Source organism: Miniopterus schreibersii (genome assembly GCF_964146895.1).
Source record: "Miniopterus schreibersii genome assembly, chromosome: 4".
Lineage (NCBI taxonomy): Eukaryota > Metazoa > Chordata > Mammalia > Chiroptera > Miniopteridae > Miniopterus > Miniopterus schreibersii.
This window is the reverse complement of record NC_138105.1, coordinates 94,185,715-94,198,294: the sequence shown is the minus strand read 5'-3', so window position 1 is coordinate 94,198,294 and position 12,580 is coordinate 94,185,715. Positions and strand designations below refer to the sequence as shown.

Here is a 12,580-nt window from a genome sequence, read left to right as displayed (position 1 = left end):
CATGCGGGAGCGTAGGTCAGGGCTGCCAAATTTTCCCACTTCGCAAGGGCAGCCCGAAAAACCCAGGTGTGAGGAAAGAACAGGCGGAGCTGCCCCTCCCCTGTTATGTGAAAAATTCACCTTCCTTGTGACTTAAGGTGAGGGTCAGAAGTGAGTATAAAGAGGTCAGACGATCGGCATGGCCTCTGGCCCTGGGACTAGGGCAAGAAGGGGCAGGAAGACAGAAGAGGTCATCGGAGTTGAGTGACCCAGGGCAGCTGGTCATATATTTTAAAGCAGGAGTTGCAAACTCAAATACTCTCAGGAGCCTGGGCCTTAGCACAAATGGGGAGAGGGGCTGGGCGCAAGGCCGTAATCGTAGTAACAGTAGCAGTAGTAGCGATAATGATAATTATAATAATAAAACAGCAGCAACACTAACAATAGCTGCTCTCACTTTACTCGAACACTTTGCTCTGTGCCAGACAATCCTGATATTATTCAGGCCTCATCGAGAAAACAAAAAAGCTTTGCAGATACTTCATTTTACAAATGAGGAAGCTGAACCATGGAAAGCTAAGTAACTTGTCCAAGACCAGAAATCAGTGAGCAGGCCCAGAGCCAGGAGCGGCGGCGGGGCAGTTAGCTGGGGAGCGCACACCACAGAGGCCGTGAGTGTGTGGCCGTGCGCACGGGCGGGCGTAAATCCGTATCAATAGAGCTGGCCTGCCAAGCAAATGACCCGGCGGGGCGGATCCGGTCCCGACAGCCACCAGCTGCAACCACTTATATAAAATAACGGGATGGCAGCTCTCTCGGTTAAGTAGAGATCCTTACGCGCTGGGACCCCTCTCCACCCCTGCACCCCCGTAGAGGTGCTGGGTCAGCTGGATATCGGTGGCTAATGCCAGCTGCACCTGCGCCTGCTAAGCACCCTCAAGGACTGTAGGACAGACCAGGGCCCTAAGGTTGCATCGTGACTCTGCCCTGACGGGCACAGGAGGGTGAACACAGAGCCAGATTAGACTCTGCTGTGCCCTTCTGAGCCTCGGTGCCCTTACCTGTCATGGAACAATGAGGTCTCCCTTGTACCAAGGGATGCAGGAGAAGCAGGAACTGGTACCCACAAGGGTTATTTATTAGCACTGTGGTAACTCAGGCCACTATTCAGATGACATCACCTTCAGAGTGAGGTCACGGCTGCTCTCAGGTCACCTCCAGGTTATTTCTCTCTGGGAGACTCTCAACCAGAGGCTGGAAAATGGCAGGTGCATGTGGGTGAGTTTGTTGGCTGTGGTTGTGTTTTTAATAAGAACTACTTGCCCACTTTTAAAAATCAGGAGTTTGCACACACAAAATTATCTGGATTTCTGGAAAATCAGAAGATCTGGCAGAGCTGAATCCATATTCCCACGTGGCTCCGGTTGAGCCGCACTGAGGAGCAGCACCCCCTTGGGTGGGGCGTGTGCTTTCCAGACCGCCCTGGGCTAAGTCACCTGCCTGGGCCCTGTGGACACTCGAGCTTGCAACTCCAGCTTCGGATAGAATTTCCACCTCGGGGAGCGAGAGGCCCGCGTGCAGGGGGACAGGACCTCCCCGACCACAGCACTTTTGCTCCATCATGACCCAGTCTTCTCCGTTCCCAGAAAAACCCTTAGCTCTCTCCCCACTGCTGTCCACCTGGGCCGGGGCGTTACGCAGAATTGTGGATCCTTCCCTGTTGCCAGGGTTGGTGGGCTGCCCTGTGGAGCTGAAGAGAGACTGTCAGAGGCTCCAGGCGAATCCCCAGCCTCGGGGTCCTCGGCGATTCTCGGGAAGACTGAGAAGGGGGCTCAGCGCACAGCTCACAGTGGCAGCGGGTGCAACTCTGGGTCGGTCCCGCCTCTGGTCCCTGCCCTGAGCCTGGGGTGGGACTTCTTGGTCCTCTCAGGGGTGAGACCCCCCTTCCTCGCGGGAGCTGGGTGCTGAAGCGGAGTGGTGAGCGGGCCCCTTCAGGTGGGTCTGCAGAGACCCCGATGCCCTCGCTCTGTGTCCGGGGTGCTCTCCCCCAGCTTCTCTCTCTCTCAGCTCCAGCCCAGGCTGCCTGCCGCTTTGACCACCACTGTGATGGGTGCAGAGAGAGCAGCAGCCTGGTCTTCTGGAACATTCTCGCCCCCTTTTTTCCTCTCCTTATGTTTCCCATTCTCCCGGCCCAAGGAAATCCAATTCACTTGCCTTACAGTAATGCAATGCTAATTCTGCTCGTTTAAAGAAGCAGATGTCAGGAGACGGGAGCCCTCCCCAGGCTGCTCTAACTCAGCTTCGTTGCCCGGCCCGGGCACCTTAATTCCCCAGGAGCCAAACCTGTGTCCCCGAGCATTCGGATGAGTTACAGCTGCTGGGGAGCCTCCTATCTCGGATTTGGGGGTAATTTGCAGTCTCCCCGGAACATTACCTTCGTTCTTGGGTCTCCTGGACCAGGACGACCAGGATTTATAAGAGATTAAGGAGAGCCAGGCAGCGAGCAGAAATCCGGTGTGAGACCCCTCCCCACTCTCTCTGACCTCGGGGGAGGGGTTCTGAGGACTGTGGGCCTGTTTCCTTGGCAGCATGGAAGTGAGGGGAGGAGCACACGAGGAGCAGGCATGTGAGAGGGGGACCGAGGTGCCACCTGTTTCCTCCACACTTGCCTGCAGGTGCGGGCATTGTAGCACCTTGCAGGCCAGGTCCTTACTTAGAAAAATGGCAGGCAGCCTGCATGGAGCCCTTAGGGACCCAGTTCCACCACCCCAGAGGCTGCTGTGGCTCAGCCCAGAGCTCCCACAAGGAGCGCGCTTGGAGAAACAGAAGTGCCAAGGACGGGGTGTGGTGCTGTACCCCACCTGGTGCTCTGGGACTAGAGCAGGCCGGCTCCTCCCCGGGCCTCAGCATGTCCCGGCAGCACAAGGGGCCCACGGGCCCATCTCTCGTGAGCCCTGGGCTCTCACAACCTCAGGTGCTCCGCCAGTCTGCCGGCCGCCTCTCCACCTGCAGACCTCACCACCACCATCCCCGCGCAGGGCTCTGACCGCCGTTTGCTCGGGAAGCTGAATTCCTCCCCCAGGCTGTGTCAGCGCCATCACCTTCCACTCCATCCATCCCGCCTGTGATGCCTTTCAGGACTGAACACCGGGTGGTCTGCAGAGGCCCCCGGTCCCTGCCTGCCAGGGAGCTCGCAGCCGCGGCTCTGCAGGACCTGCTTGCTGTCCAGATCTCTTGCGAGGCCTGCACGTGGTGACTGGACATTGGAGGGGAGAGCCTGCTCTCAGTGATAGGAACGAGCCCACTTTAGGAAAACACAATGCCCCAAAGCCAGATTCTGCAAAGCAGTAACACATGGAAGTTAATATCCATCACCGAAGGGATCGTCGCTTAGCGAGGAGGCTGCTCACTGAGGACTTGTCGTGTGCCCCACAGCCAGCTTCACATCCCAGCTCTGTCCGCTGCGTAACTGTGGGCAAGTTACTTAAGCTCCCTGAACCTCGGTCACCTTATCCGTAGAATGAGACAGTGAGGAAAAGGACACCCATCCAGGAGGCCTTGTTTTGAGGACTGGATATGATTCTGTTGCCCAAACCCCTCATGTGGAGTCTAGTCCATAATAAGGTCAAAAGTGGAAGCTAGAAGGTGTCTGTTCATATCTAAGATCTCGACTAGTGAGAGAGCCAGAAGTTCTGCGAAGCCAGCCCGCGTCGGGGAGCCTACCGCGTATTTTCCCTGACCCTCCTCTTAAGAACTGCTGCTTAGCCAGGGTATCTGTTGAAGAAAGTTTGAGAATCACTATTTTATTTTACCGTTTTTCATCCATACACACTTTTTATTTTTGTCTTATTTTTTATACGTCTTTTTTTAATTTTATTCATGTTTACTGAGGAATAATTGACATATAACGTTACCTAGTTTCAGGTGTACAACATAAAGACACTATTCTCACACGTCGTGAGATGGTCCCCACAACTAACCTCGTTACCATCCGTCACCGTGCGTGTTTACAAAATGCTTTTCTTTCTCTTTTTTCGTGTGATGAGGATTTCTAGGGTTTACTGTCTTAGCAACTTTCAAATGTGTAACACACTATTGGTGACTATAGTTAGTGGAGAACCACTATTTTAAACCTAGCAGTCCCCCTGGCACGGAGAAGAGGGTGGCACCGAACAGACTTCAAACCCGCACAGTCTGTTTCACAAACGCAGCCCCACCTGGTGGACTGGGGTCCCTGCCCCCTGGGCACAGGGGCTGAGCTCCCCACCTCCCGGTCCTCGCTCCAGAGGCACCCGAGGGGCCCCTGCTGGCTGCAGGGGTGTGACCCCCTCCCTGCATCTGTCCTGACCCACTCGCCCCCTCCTTCTAGAAACCTGAGCAACAACAAGATCAAGGAGGTGAGAGAGGGCGCCTTTGACGGAGCAGCGGGCGTGCAGGAGCTGATGCTGACGGGGAACCAGCTGGAGACGGTGCACGGCCGCATGTTCCGTGGCCTCAGCGGCCTCAAGACCTTGTAAGTGCCGGGGCCTGGGCCTGGGCCAGGGCCAGAGGGAGGCGGGAGGGAGGGCATCTGAGGGACTATGAAGGCTGGCGGGCCAGGCGCAGGCCTGATGAATCCCTTCCTCCTGCAGCCAGAGGACATCTGACATTTCCCAGCCCTTAGCATGCTAAGCAGCCCCCAAGACACACACACACGCACACACAAAGACACACACACATGCACACACACACACACAAGCTGATGTCCCTTCCCCTCCCAGAAATATACATGTGCACACAATATACATGAGCGACACCTGCTCCCACTATCAAGAAAGCGTGCACAGGTAAGCATGTACATACACATTTACAGGTAGCCCCAAGGGCACCCAGGCCCTGCTGTCACAGCACAAACCTCAGCACCGTGACTGGTCTGGGCTTGGCAGTGGCAAAAGCTTTACACACACACACACCACACACGTATGCACACACGCACACATATGTACACACACAAGCGCACCTCGGTGGCCTACTGTGGGAAGGAAAGGGTAAAGCCTCTGCTCTCTCGTCCCCCTTTGCAGGATGCTGAGGAGTAACCTGGTCAGCTGTGTGAGCAATGACACCTTCGCTGGTCTGAGCTCAGTGAGGCTGCTGTCCCTCTATGACAATCGCATCACGACCATCACCCCCGGAGCCTTCACCACTCTTGTCTCCCTGTCCACCATGTAAGTCCTCCGGGGCCCACTGTACACTCACTCTGGGTTCCTCCCCGCAGACCTCCCCTCCCAGCTCCCCGCTGTCTTTGGCCAAGGTCATCTACCCATCTGTCCACTTAGTAAACATCTGTCAGGCTCCCTTCATGTGCCGGTCACCATTGAGGTGCTGAGGATGCACAGGCGTAGTCCCTCCTGGAGCTCCCAGCACAGTGAATCGCCACAGTTCCAGGCCCGCAGTGCTTTGAAAACCCAGCCTGGGCTTTGTTGAGGAGCACTGGGGCTTTGTTCTGGAAGCGGAGCTAGCTTGTTCAAGAAAGTAGGAAGGGCATTTCCTCCAGTGGGAAGAGTTTGTGCAAAGGCCCTGTGGTGGCTGGAGCAGAGCAGATACGCAGGCTTGCGCAAAGCCCAGCTTCGGGGAGTTGCACAAAAGGGCCAACGGGCCCTTGAGAGGCTTCACTTTCCTCATTTGTGAAATGAGAATAACATCGCCTCCTTTCTAGGGTTGTGGTGACCATGAGTGAGTGGATTTATAAAGTGCTTTGCCTGGTTCCAGTCCTGGAGGGAGCACTTGGGAAGTGATAGGGGCTGTTGTCCCTTCGTCCCTCCATCAGCCCAGTCGTGGCATCCAACAGACATGCACAGAGTGCCTGTGCTGGTGTCAACCTGTGCCAGGAGACACAGAACAGACAGACCTGGCGCCTCCCCCGGGGCGATGCTGGGCAACCATTGCCAGCTCTGGTGGGTGCTACGGAGGGAATGAGGGCGAGTGAAGGAGAGTAATTTGCTGAGGGGTCTGCGAGCTGAGGCCTGGAGGCTGAGGGCCCCCGGGCAGGCAGACACTAGGGATCCGCCCGCAGGAGGACCTCCGTGTGTGAAGGTGCTGAGTGAGAGGGTCTGCCGGGCAGCCGGAGGCAGTTCGTGCGGCCAGGGCTCAGCAGACAGGGCATGTGTGGCCGGAGCCACGGTCACGCCCACTGGCCAAGGAATGACACTGGCAAAGACTGCATCTGGGTTTTAGAAGAGTCCGCACCCCCTTTCCCAGACCTCCTTCCTCCGTCCCGGGGCCAGGAGCAGACCTCCCTGGAGAGCTGGGTCCCAGGGTGGCAGAGCAGGATCCCCGGGCCAGCGCCCACAGTAGACACTTAACCACCAGAGAGGGCCCTTCTCTCCTCCCAGAAACCTCCTGTCCAACCCCTTCAACTGCAACTGCCACCTGGCCTGGCTCGGCAAGTGGCTGAGGAAGAGGCGGGTCGTCAGCGGGAACCCCCGGTGCCAGAAGCCATTCTTCCTCAAGGAGATTCCCATCCAGGACGTGGCCGTCCAGGACTTCACCTGCGAGGGTGAGGAAGCCGGGCGGGGCGGGGGCCACAGGGAGGGGAGGGGCAGCAGGGACTGAAGGGCAGGACCCCTGAGTCAGGTTCTACGCTGTCACCGGCCAGGCCTCTGGAGCGCAGAAGGGCTCTGCAGGGCGGCTGCCGGCCCATGTGGCTCCTTTGTGCAAAGTAAGAAAAGGTGCCTCTTTCAAAAGACATTTCACTTCCATTAGCCAGAAGTTTGTAATCTACAAGGATTTTGTGACGAGATACTGCACAGCCATCTACGAGAACACTGTTGAACCAAATACCCTCATCTAGCGTGTCCACAGTGGGACTGGTGCCCATTAGAGGGTGTGGCACCTCTGTGCGGTGCACAACCGGCACCACTGTACGTGGGTTCCCCCGGCCTCAGTTTCCCTGCCGGCACCAGGGTGAGGCTCAGAGTGTGCGCTCGTGAGAAACAGACTTCAAGGTGAGCTCCCAGAAGGAAGATCCCTGTCCCTGGATAGGTGTGTGGACACCTGGACATCGAGGCATCGAGTGTCAGGATGCCGGGAGGCAGAGTGTTTGCTTAAATCCAAGCCAGCACCGTTTTTCCTTGGGCAGCCTGGGGTTACCTAGAGGCAGAGGAACTGGTTTACAGATTAACAGGTTCAAGTGTCACAGTCACCACCCAGAAGCCCTGTGGGGGAAGGAGGGGAAAGGGAACGCACGGACTCGGCCCCTCCTTTAGTCAGCTTGGCTTATCTCTGATCGGGTTAGCAGTGACCTCTTCCCTGTCTAGTGCTCTGGTCAACCAGGTTTTTAGTCTTCATTTCATGTGAAATGTGGTAGGAAATAAAGCAGCCCCGCTCTGACCCAGGCGCCTATTCCTCTCCCCCAACCTTGAATGAGACCAGCAGGCTCCCTCGTCCTGGTCTGGCTCAAAGCAGAGGGCGACCCTTTCCTGAAGGTGGCCTGGTCACTGCACCCGGCCCTGCTCACCTGTCCCCACTATGGGAGTTTGTCACCTCCCACGCTCACTCTCGGGCTCTCCACAGGCAACGATGAGAGCAGCTGTCACCTGGGCCCACGCTGCCCCGAGCAGTGCACCTGCGTGGATACGGTGGTGCGGTGCAGCAACAGGGGGCTCCGCGCCCTCCCCAAAGGCATCCCCAAGGACGTGACTGAGCTGTGAGTACCCCCCGAACACCCTGGAATAATCCCCCACCCACATCATCAAACTTCACCCCCTTGTCCCACGCGAGGCTGCCCAGGGGAGCCCTGCCCGCGTGGATCTCAGCGAGATGGCAGCAGAGCCCCCACCAGGGGCCTGGCAGCAGCTTGGACTCGGGACAGGGAGCAGCCCTCCCCATTCCTCCGCCTGGCAGGTGACACGTGGGAGGTCAGTGTCTCCTTTCCTGTGTCCCCCCTGAGGCCCCCACTCTGCACTCCGCCTTCTAGATTCTGACACCAGACACGGCACAGTGTCCAGCGGGCACTGTGGCCCCCCGCACACTGCTGCGAATAATACAATCCTCTTCCGCCGTCCAACAGCCCATTTTATAGACGAGAAGATAAAGTTCTCTGTCTGCCCAGGAGCCTCTCATTCCACAGCCCAAGCTCCAGACACTAACTCCCCGGGGGTGGCCTCTGCCCCAGATGCTCCCGGTTAGATGAAAGAGACGCGCTCCCCCCGAAGGGCTCTTACTATTGCGGAGAAAGCCTCATTTCTGCCCGCGGGAAGGCTGGGTTAGCCCCACAGGCTGGGAGGCCTGCCCAGACTGTCCCGGGCGGTGAGGCTGTGCCAGGCGGGCATGCTGCTCGCAGCCACGCCGCTCTGCATCCTTCCTCCCCTCATCGCCCCACTCACCCGCTCAGCACGGCTACTGGGTGCCTCGTGTGTCAGGGGCCCTGCTAACCCTGGGGAGGCCCCCTCGGCTCATGGGACACACAGTTTACCGCGAAGGTAGGACATCTGCTCGATGGTCTCAGAAGCTCCTGTGCGAGGACAGCTGTGTGCTGCACAAGAGGAACAAGGCTGCTGGGAAGGTCAGAGAGGTCAGAGGAGGCTGCTCTGGGAGGTGCCCCTGGAGCCATGGTCTGAAAGGGAGGAGCAGAAAACTAGAAGGGCAGAGGGCTGATCGGCAGAGCCAGGGGAGGGACTGACACACACCTAGAGCGCCCGGGCAGGACACACTCAACACCGCCCGCCTGCCCCTCAAGCTTGCACTCTCTGGCCCCAGCTTACCCCCTCCCCTGGGCCAGCTTAGCCTGTGCCCTCCGACAGAAGCATAATGGGACTCAGACGCCTCCAGGCTCTCCACTGCCTCCTGGGTGGGACTTGGGTGTGCCATGGCCTTGGAATAGAGAGAGGTCCGTGGGGAAGTGTCATGGCTCCTGGACCCTCCTGTCACTCAGGGAGACTATAACTGGGGCTGCCAGCACCGGAGAAGGAACGAAGGTCTTGATTGTCACTAAAAAGCCCACGTCAGCCCTGGGTTTGGGCTGAGGCCCTGCCCTTGTAGATCCGAGCGAGCACCTGCCGCGTGTGCAGTGAGCTCTGCAGCGTTCCTGGGCCGGCTGTGCTGGGGGGGGGGGGGGGGGGCGCTGCAGAAAGTGACCCAGGTGTGTGCCTCCTCTCTCAGCTAATTGAGTGCCAAGTGCCACAGGTCAGAGAGAAGAAAATGCTATGAAAACAGGCCCGCGGATGCTTTTCCCTACGGCCCACGAAACAGAGATTGAAATAACACAGATAATTGGCTGTAATTATAAAGTAAACTTGGGAGCTTTGCGAGGAGGCCCAATTTCCTGCTTTGGAAACGATGCTGCTTCCCTGGGCCAGACATGGTCTGCGAAGCTCGCCAAGGAGAACAGCGCTCACCTCCGTCCCCACACCGTCTCCTGGAGGGGAGATGAGGGGGCAGAGGGCAGGAGAGTAGGTGCCAAAGGACAGAAAGCTGGCAGGCCCAGGAAGCTGTGGCTGGGAAGCCTCCGGTCCAGGGACACCGGCCGAGTTCAGGTTCAGTGTGCACAGCCCTGGCTTCCTAGCTCCCTCTGGCATCATTAGTTGTCTCAGGCGGAGCCGCCAGCTTACAAAACAAAATTAAGTTTCATTCACTGAGAAGGAGAAAATGTAAAGCAGGGTGTGTCAGCCTGTCACAGGCACGAGAGAGCAGGGCGGCCATCCCATGGGAAGTGACCGCCCTGTAGTCTGCAGCTCCCCACCGGGCCCTCTCTGTCCCTTCCGAGTTCTCTCTGCTCAGACAGGCGGGGCTCACCCTGCACTTGCTCCATCAGTCTCAGTCCTCGAACACAGTCACTGTCACTGACACAGGGCAGCAGAACCACGAGCCCCGTTAGTGATGAGGCCCTTTCAGACGTAAGCAGCACTCCCCACGTCTCACCTTTGGTAGCGGCCCTTCAGGATTAGAAAACACTGTAGTCTGACCCCAGATCCCATGCTCCTGTTTGTTCCCCCAGAAGTTCTTAAACTTTGGGGTCTCAAAACCCCTTTATATTTTTCAAAAGTATCGTGGACTCTAAGAACTTCTGTTTACGTGAGTTACATCTATTGATGTTTACCACGTTGGAGGCTATAACTGGGAAGTTTTTAAATATATATTTATTAATTCATGCAGAAATGACAGTAATATATAGGGTGGGGCAAAGGTGGGTTTAGTTGTTTGTATGGAAAGTAAAACAATAATAAATAATAACACAAGAATAAACTGTGTTTCGAGTACTCACAACTGTGAACCTACTTTTGCCCCACCCTGTGTTCCTTACAGGTTTCTATAAAAAGCATACTTTTATGAAAACAAACCAAAAGAAATGTAAGTAAGAAGAGTGAAATTACATTTTTACAAGTGTAATAGCTGGATTTTCATAGCTACTTTAGCATTGATTTTTTTTTTTTCCTGTGGTGTGTTATTTTGGGTGAAGTAAGAAGAAAATCTGGCTTCACACAGACAGAAAGGGAGGAGAGTTTTTAAAAGCCTTTTCAAATAATCGTAAATATTCTTCTTTGGTAATACACCAAAACCACACAGTGGCAGTTCCTTAAAGGCTGGTTGCCATGTGGGACCCGAAACCATGTCCATGAACGTTCACACTCTGGTTCCATTAAAACCCACTGCTCCATCTCATACTGTGAACGGAACCCCCCCCCCCAGTCTGATCCTGTAACAGCACACACTGGTCCTTTGGAGAAGACTGGCTCACTGAGCTACACTGTCCTTGTCAGTGTTGACACACTGCGTTGCCTCAAAAATGCCACAGCCGTTACTTTCCCTGCCGATCTCAAATTTTAATTTTCACTTAGAAGCTCAAATTTTGTCACTGCCAACAAATACTGTCACTCCCTGTTCATTCCTGAGAAACTGTCTACTAAATACCCATTTCAGAAGAACCCATTAGCTAGTCATTCTTTTAAGTAAAAATGGTGATTTATGGGAGGGGAGGAGGCTAGTTTAGCTTGTAACTCAGGTGCACGGGTGCTTTTCTTCCAACATACTTCGTGTGTGGCAAAGATGCCTCATGCACACCTCCCATTTGTCACACAGAATATGAAAAAGATGTGTGCTCAAGAGTCAAGATTTAATGCAGTTAACAATTTTTTGCTTGAGGGCATTCTTAAATGAAACTGGCTTTTATTTATGCCATTTGGCACCACTGCCTTGATTCATGCTGAGATACCAGTAGTTTCACACAGTACAAAAGGAAAACAATGATTTAATCTAATCACAAAAATAGTTTTAGCTTCATAGACCCCTGAAAGAGCCTAGGGGACCCTGAGGGTCCCCTGGACAACACTTTGAGAACCACTCAGGCCATTCCCCATGAGCAGGCAAAGACTCCACAGAGACACCTGCTAGAAGTCAGCAGTGAGCTCCCGGTTTAAAAGCAGGCCCACAGCGTCTTACTGAATGCTGAATGGAAGCAGATGTGGCACATCTCAGCCCCAAGGTCACGGCACAAACACTCTCTGCGGAAGCAGGGCCTTAAGTTCCATCACTGCTGTGCCATGAGCCTTCTAGACTGAGGCCTGGTGTCCTGGAGGAATTCAAACCTAAACATCTGTCTGCACCCACTGAAGGGAATGTTTGCTAACACCAGGCCTCCTGGTTCTGGAAACAGACTCCACAAGCCTGCACCTCCCTGAGGGCTGGAGAGGAGGGTCAGACCCTAGTGTGCCTGCAGTCCATTCCCAGTTAATACCCAGGGAATCTGATACTGATTTGGGTGTGAGGACCATGATCTTGGATTTGTTGTCCTGCCACTGATACCCCAAGGAGAGGAGAAGGGAAGGATGGCATCCCTCCTCGGGGCACAACTGTTGGAAGAAGGGGTTTCTATTGGGAATCTAGTGGGGTCAGAGGACACCATGGGAAGAGGCTGGCAATGCAGGTGCAAGCGCACACACACACACACACACACACACACGCACACACGGCACTGGTGGACCTGGAAGGGATGGGGCTTGACCAGCAGAACATGCAGCTCCTCGAGAGTGAGTGTGACAGGAGGAGATGACAAGGATCATTGATTGACGCAGAGGGCGGGACCTGGCCTGGCCCTGCTTAGGTCCAAGGGGTTAGAGGATGGGGTTGGGGTAAACGGGCAGCTGAGACAAAGCTGTCTCCTTATCTCAAACCCAGTGAGGAAGATAGACATGCGTGCACGAGGGGAGAGCCATGCAGCCAGTGACAAGCACACGTGAGCAGAACAGAGCATGCGCCCCGGGATGTGGAGGAGTTGGGAAGCTCTGCCTCCCCCGGCCTTTAGGGAAGCAGGGTCAAGGTCCCGTCTGCGGGAATTCTCCAGAGCTGCTGTTTACAGAGTATTTACCATGTGCCAGAGCTGTGCTGGATTATTTCTTATTCGACCTCATTTAATCCAACAACCTGACAAGGCTGATATTTTTACTCCCATTTTGCAGATGAGGTAACTGAGGCACAGGAAGGTTGGAAAATTTCTTAAGATCAGGCTGCCAAGCAGCAGCAGAGCTTAGACTCCAGCCCGGGTCTGCTGACCCCAAGGCTCATCCTTGAGCCACTAAACTACTCCTCCCCTGTGGCAGAGGCCCAGGTCCCTGTGTGCTCTGCCCAG

The 12,580-nt window shown here is 55.4% G+C and overlaps 1 protein-coding gene across 1 annotated transcript in view; it reads left to right on the top strand.

Annotated features, from left to right (window-relative positions):
- SLIT3 (slit guidance ligand 3) overlaps positions 1–12,580 on the top strand; it is a 528,596-nt gene that overhangs the window by 465,644 nt on the left and 50,372 nt on the right. Inside the window, exons 17-20 of the mRNA XM_081135280.1 lie at positions 4,349–4,492; positions 5,040–5,183; positions 6,351–6,514; positions 7,531–7,663. Of these exons, the coding sequence (XP_080991406.1) occupies positions 4,349–4,492; positions 5,040–5,183; positions 6,351–6,514; positions 7,531–7,663 (585 nt within the window). The remainder of the gene's footprint in view (positions 1–4,348; positions 4,493–5,039; positions 5,184–6,350; positions 6,515–7,530; positions 7,664–12,580) is intronic.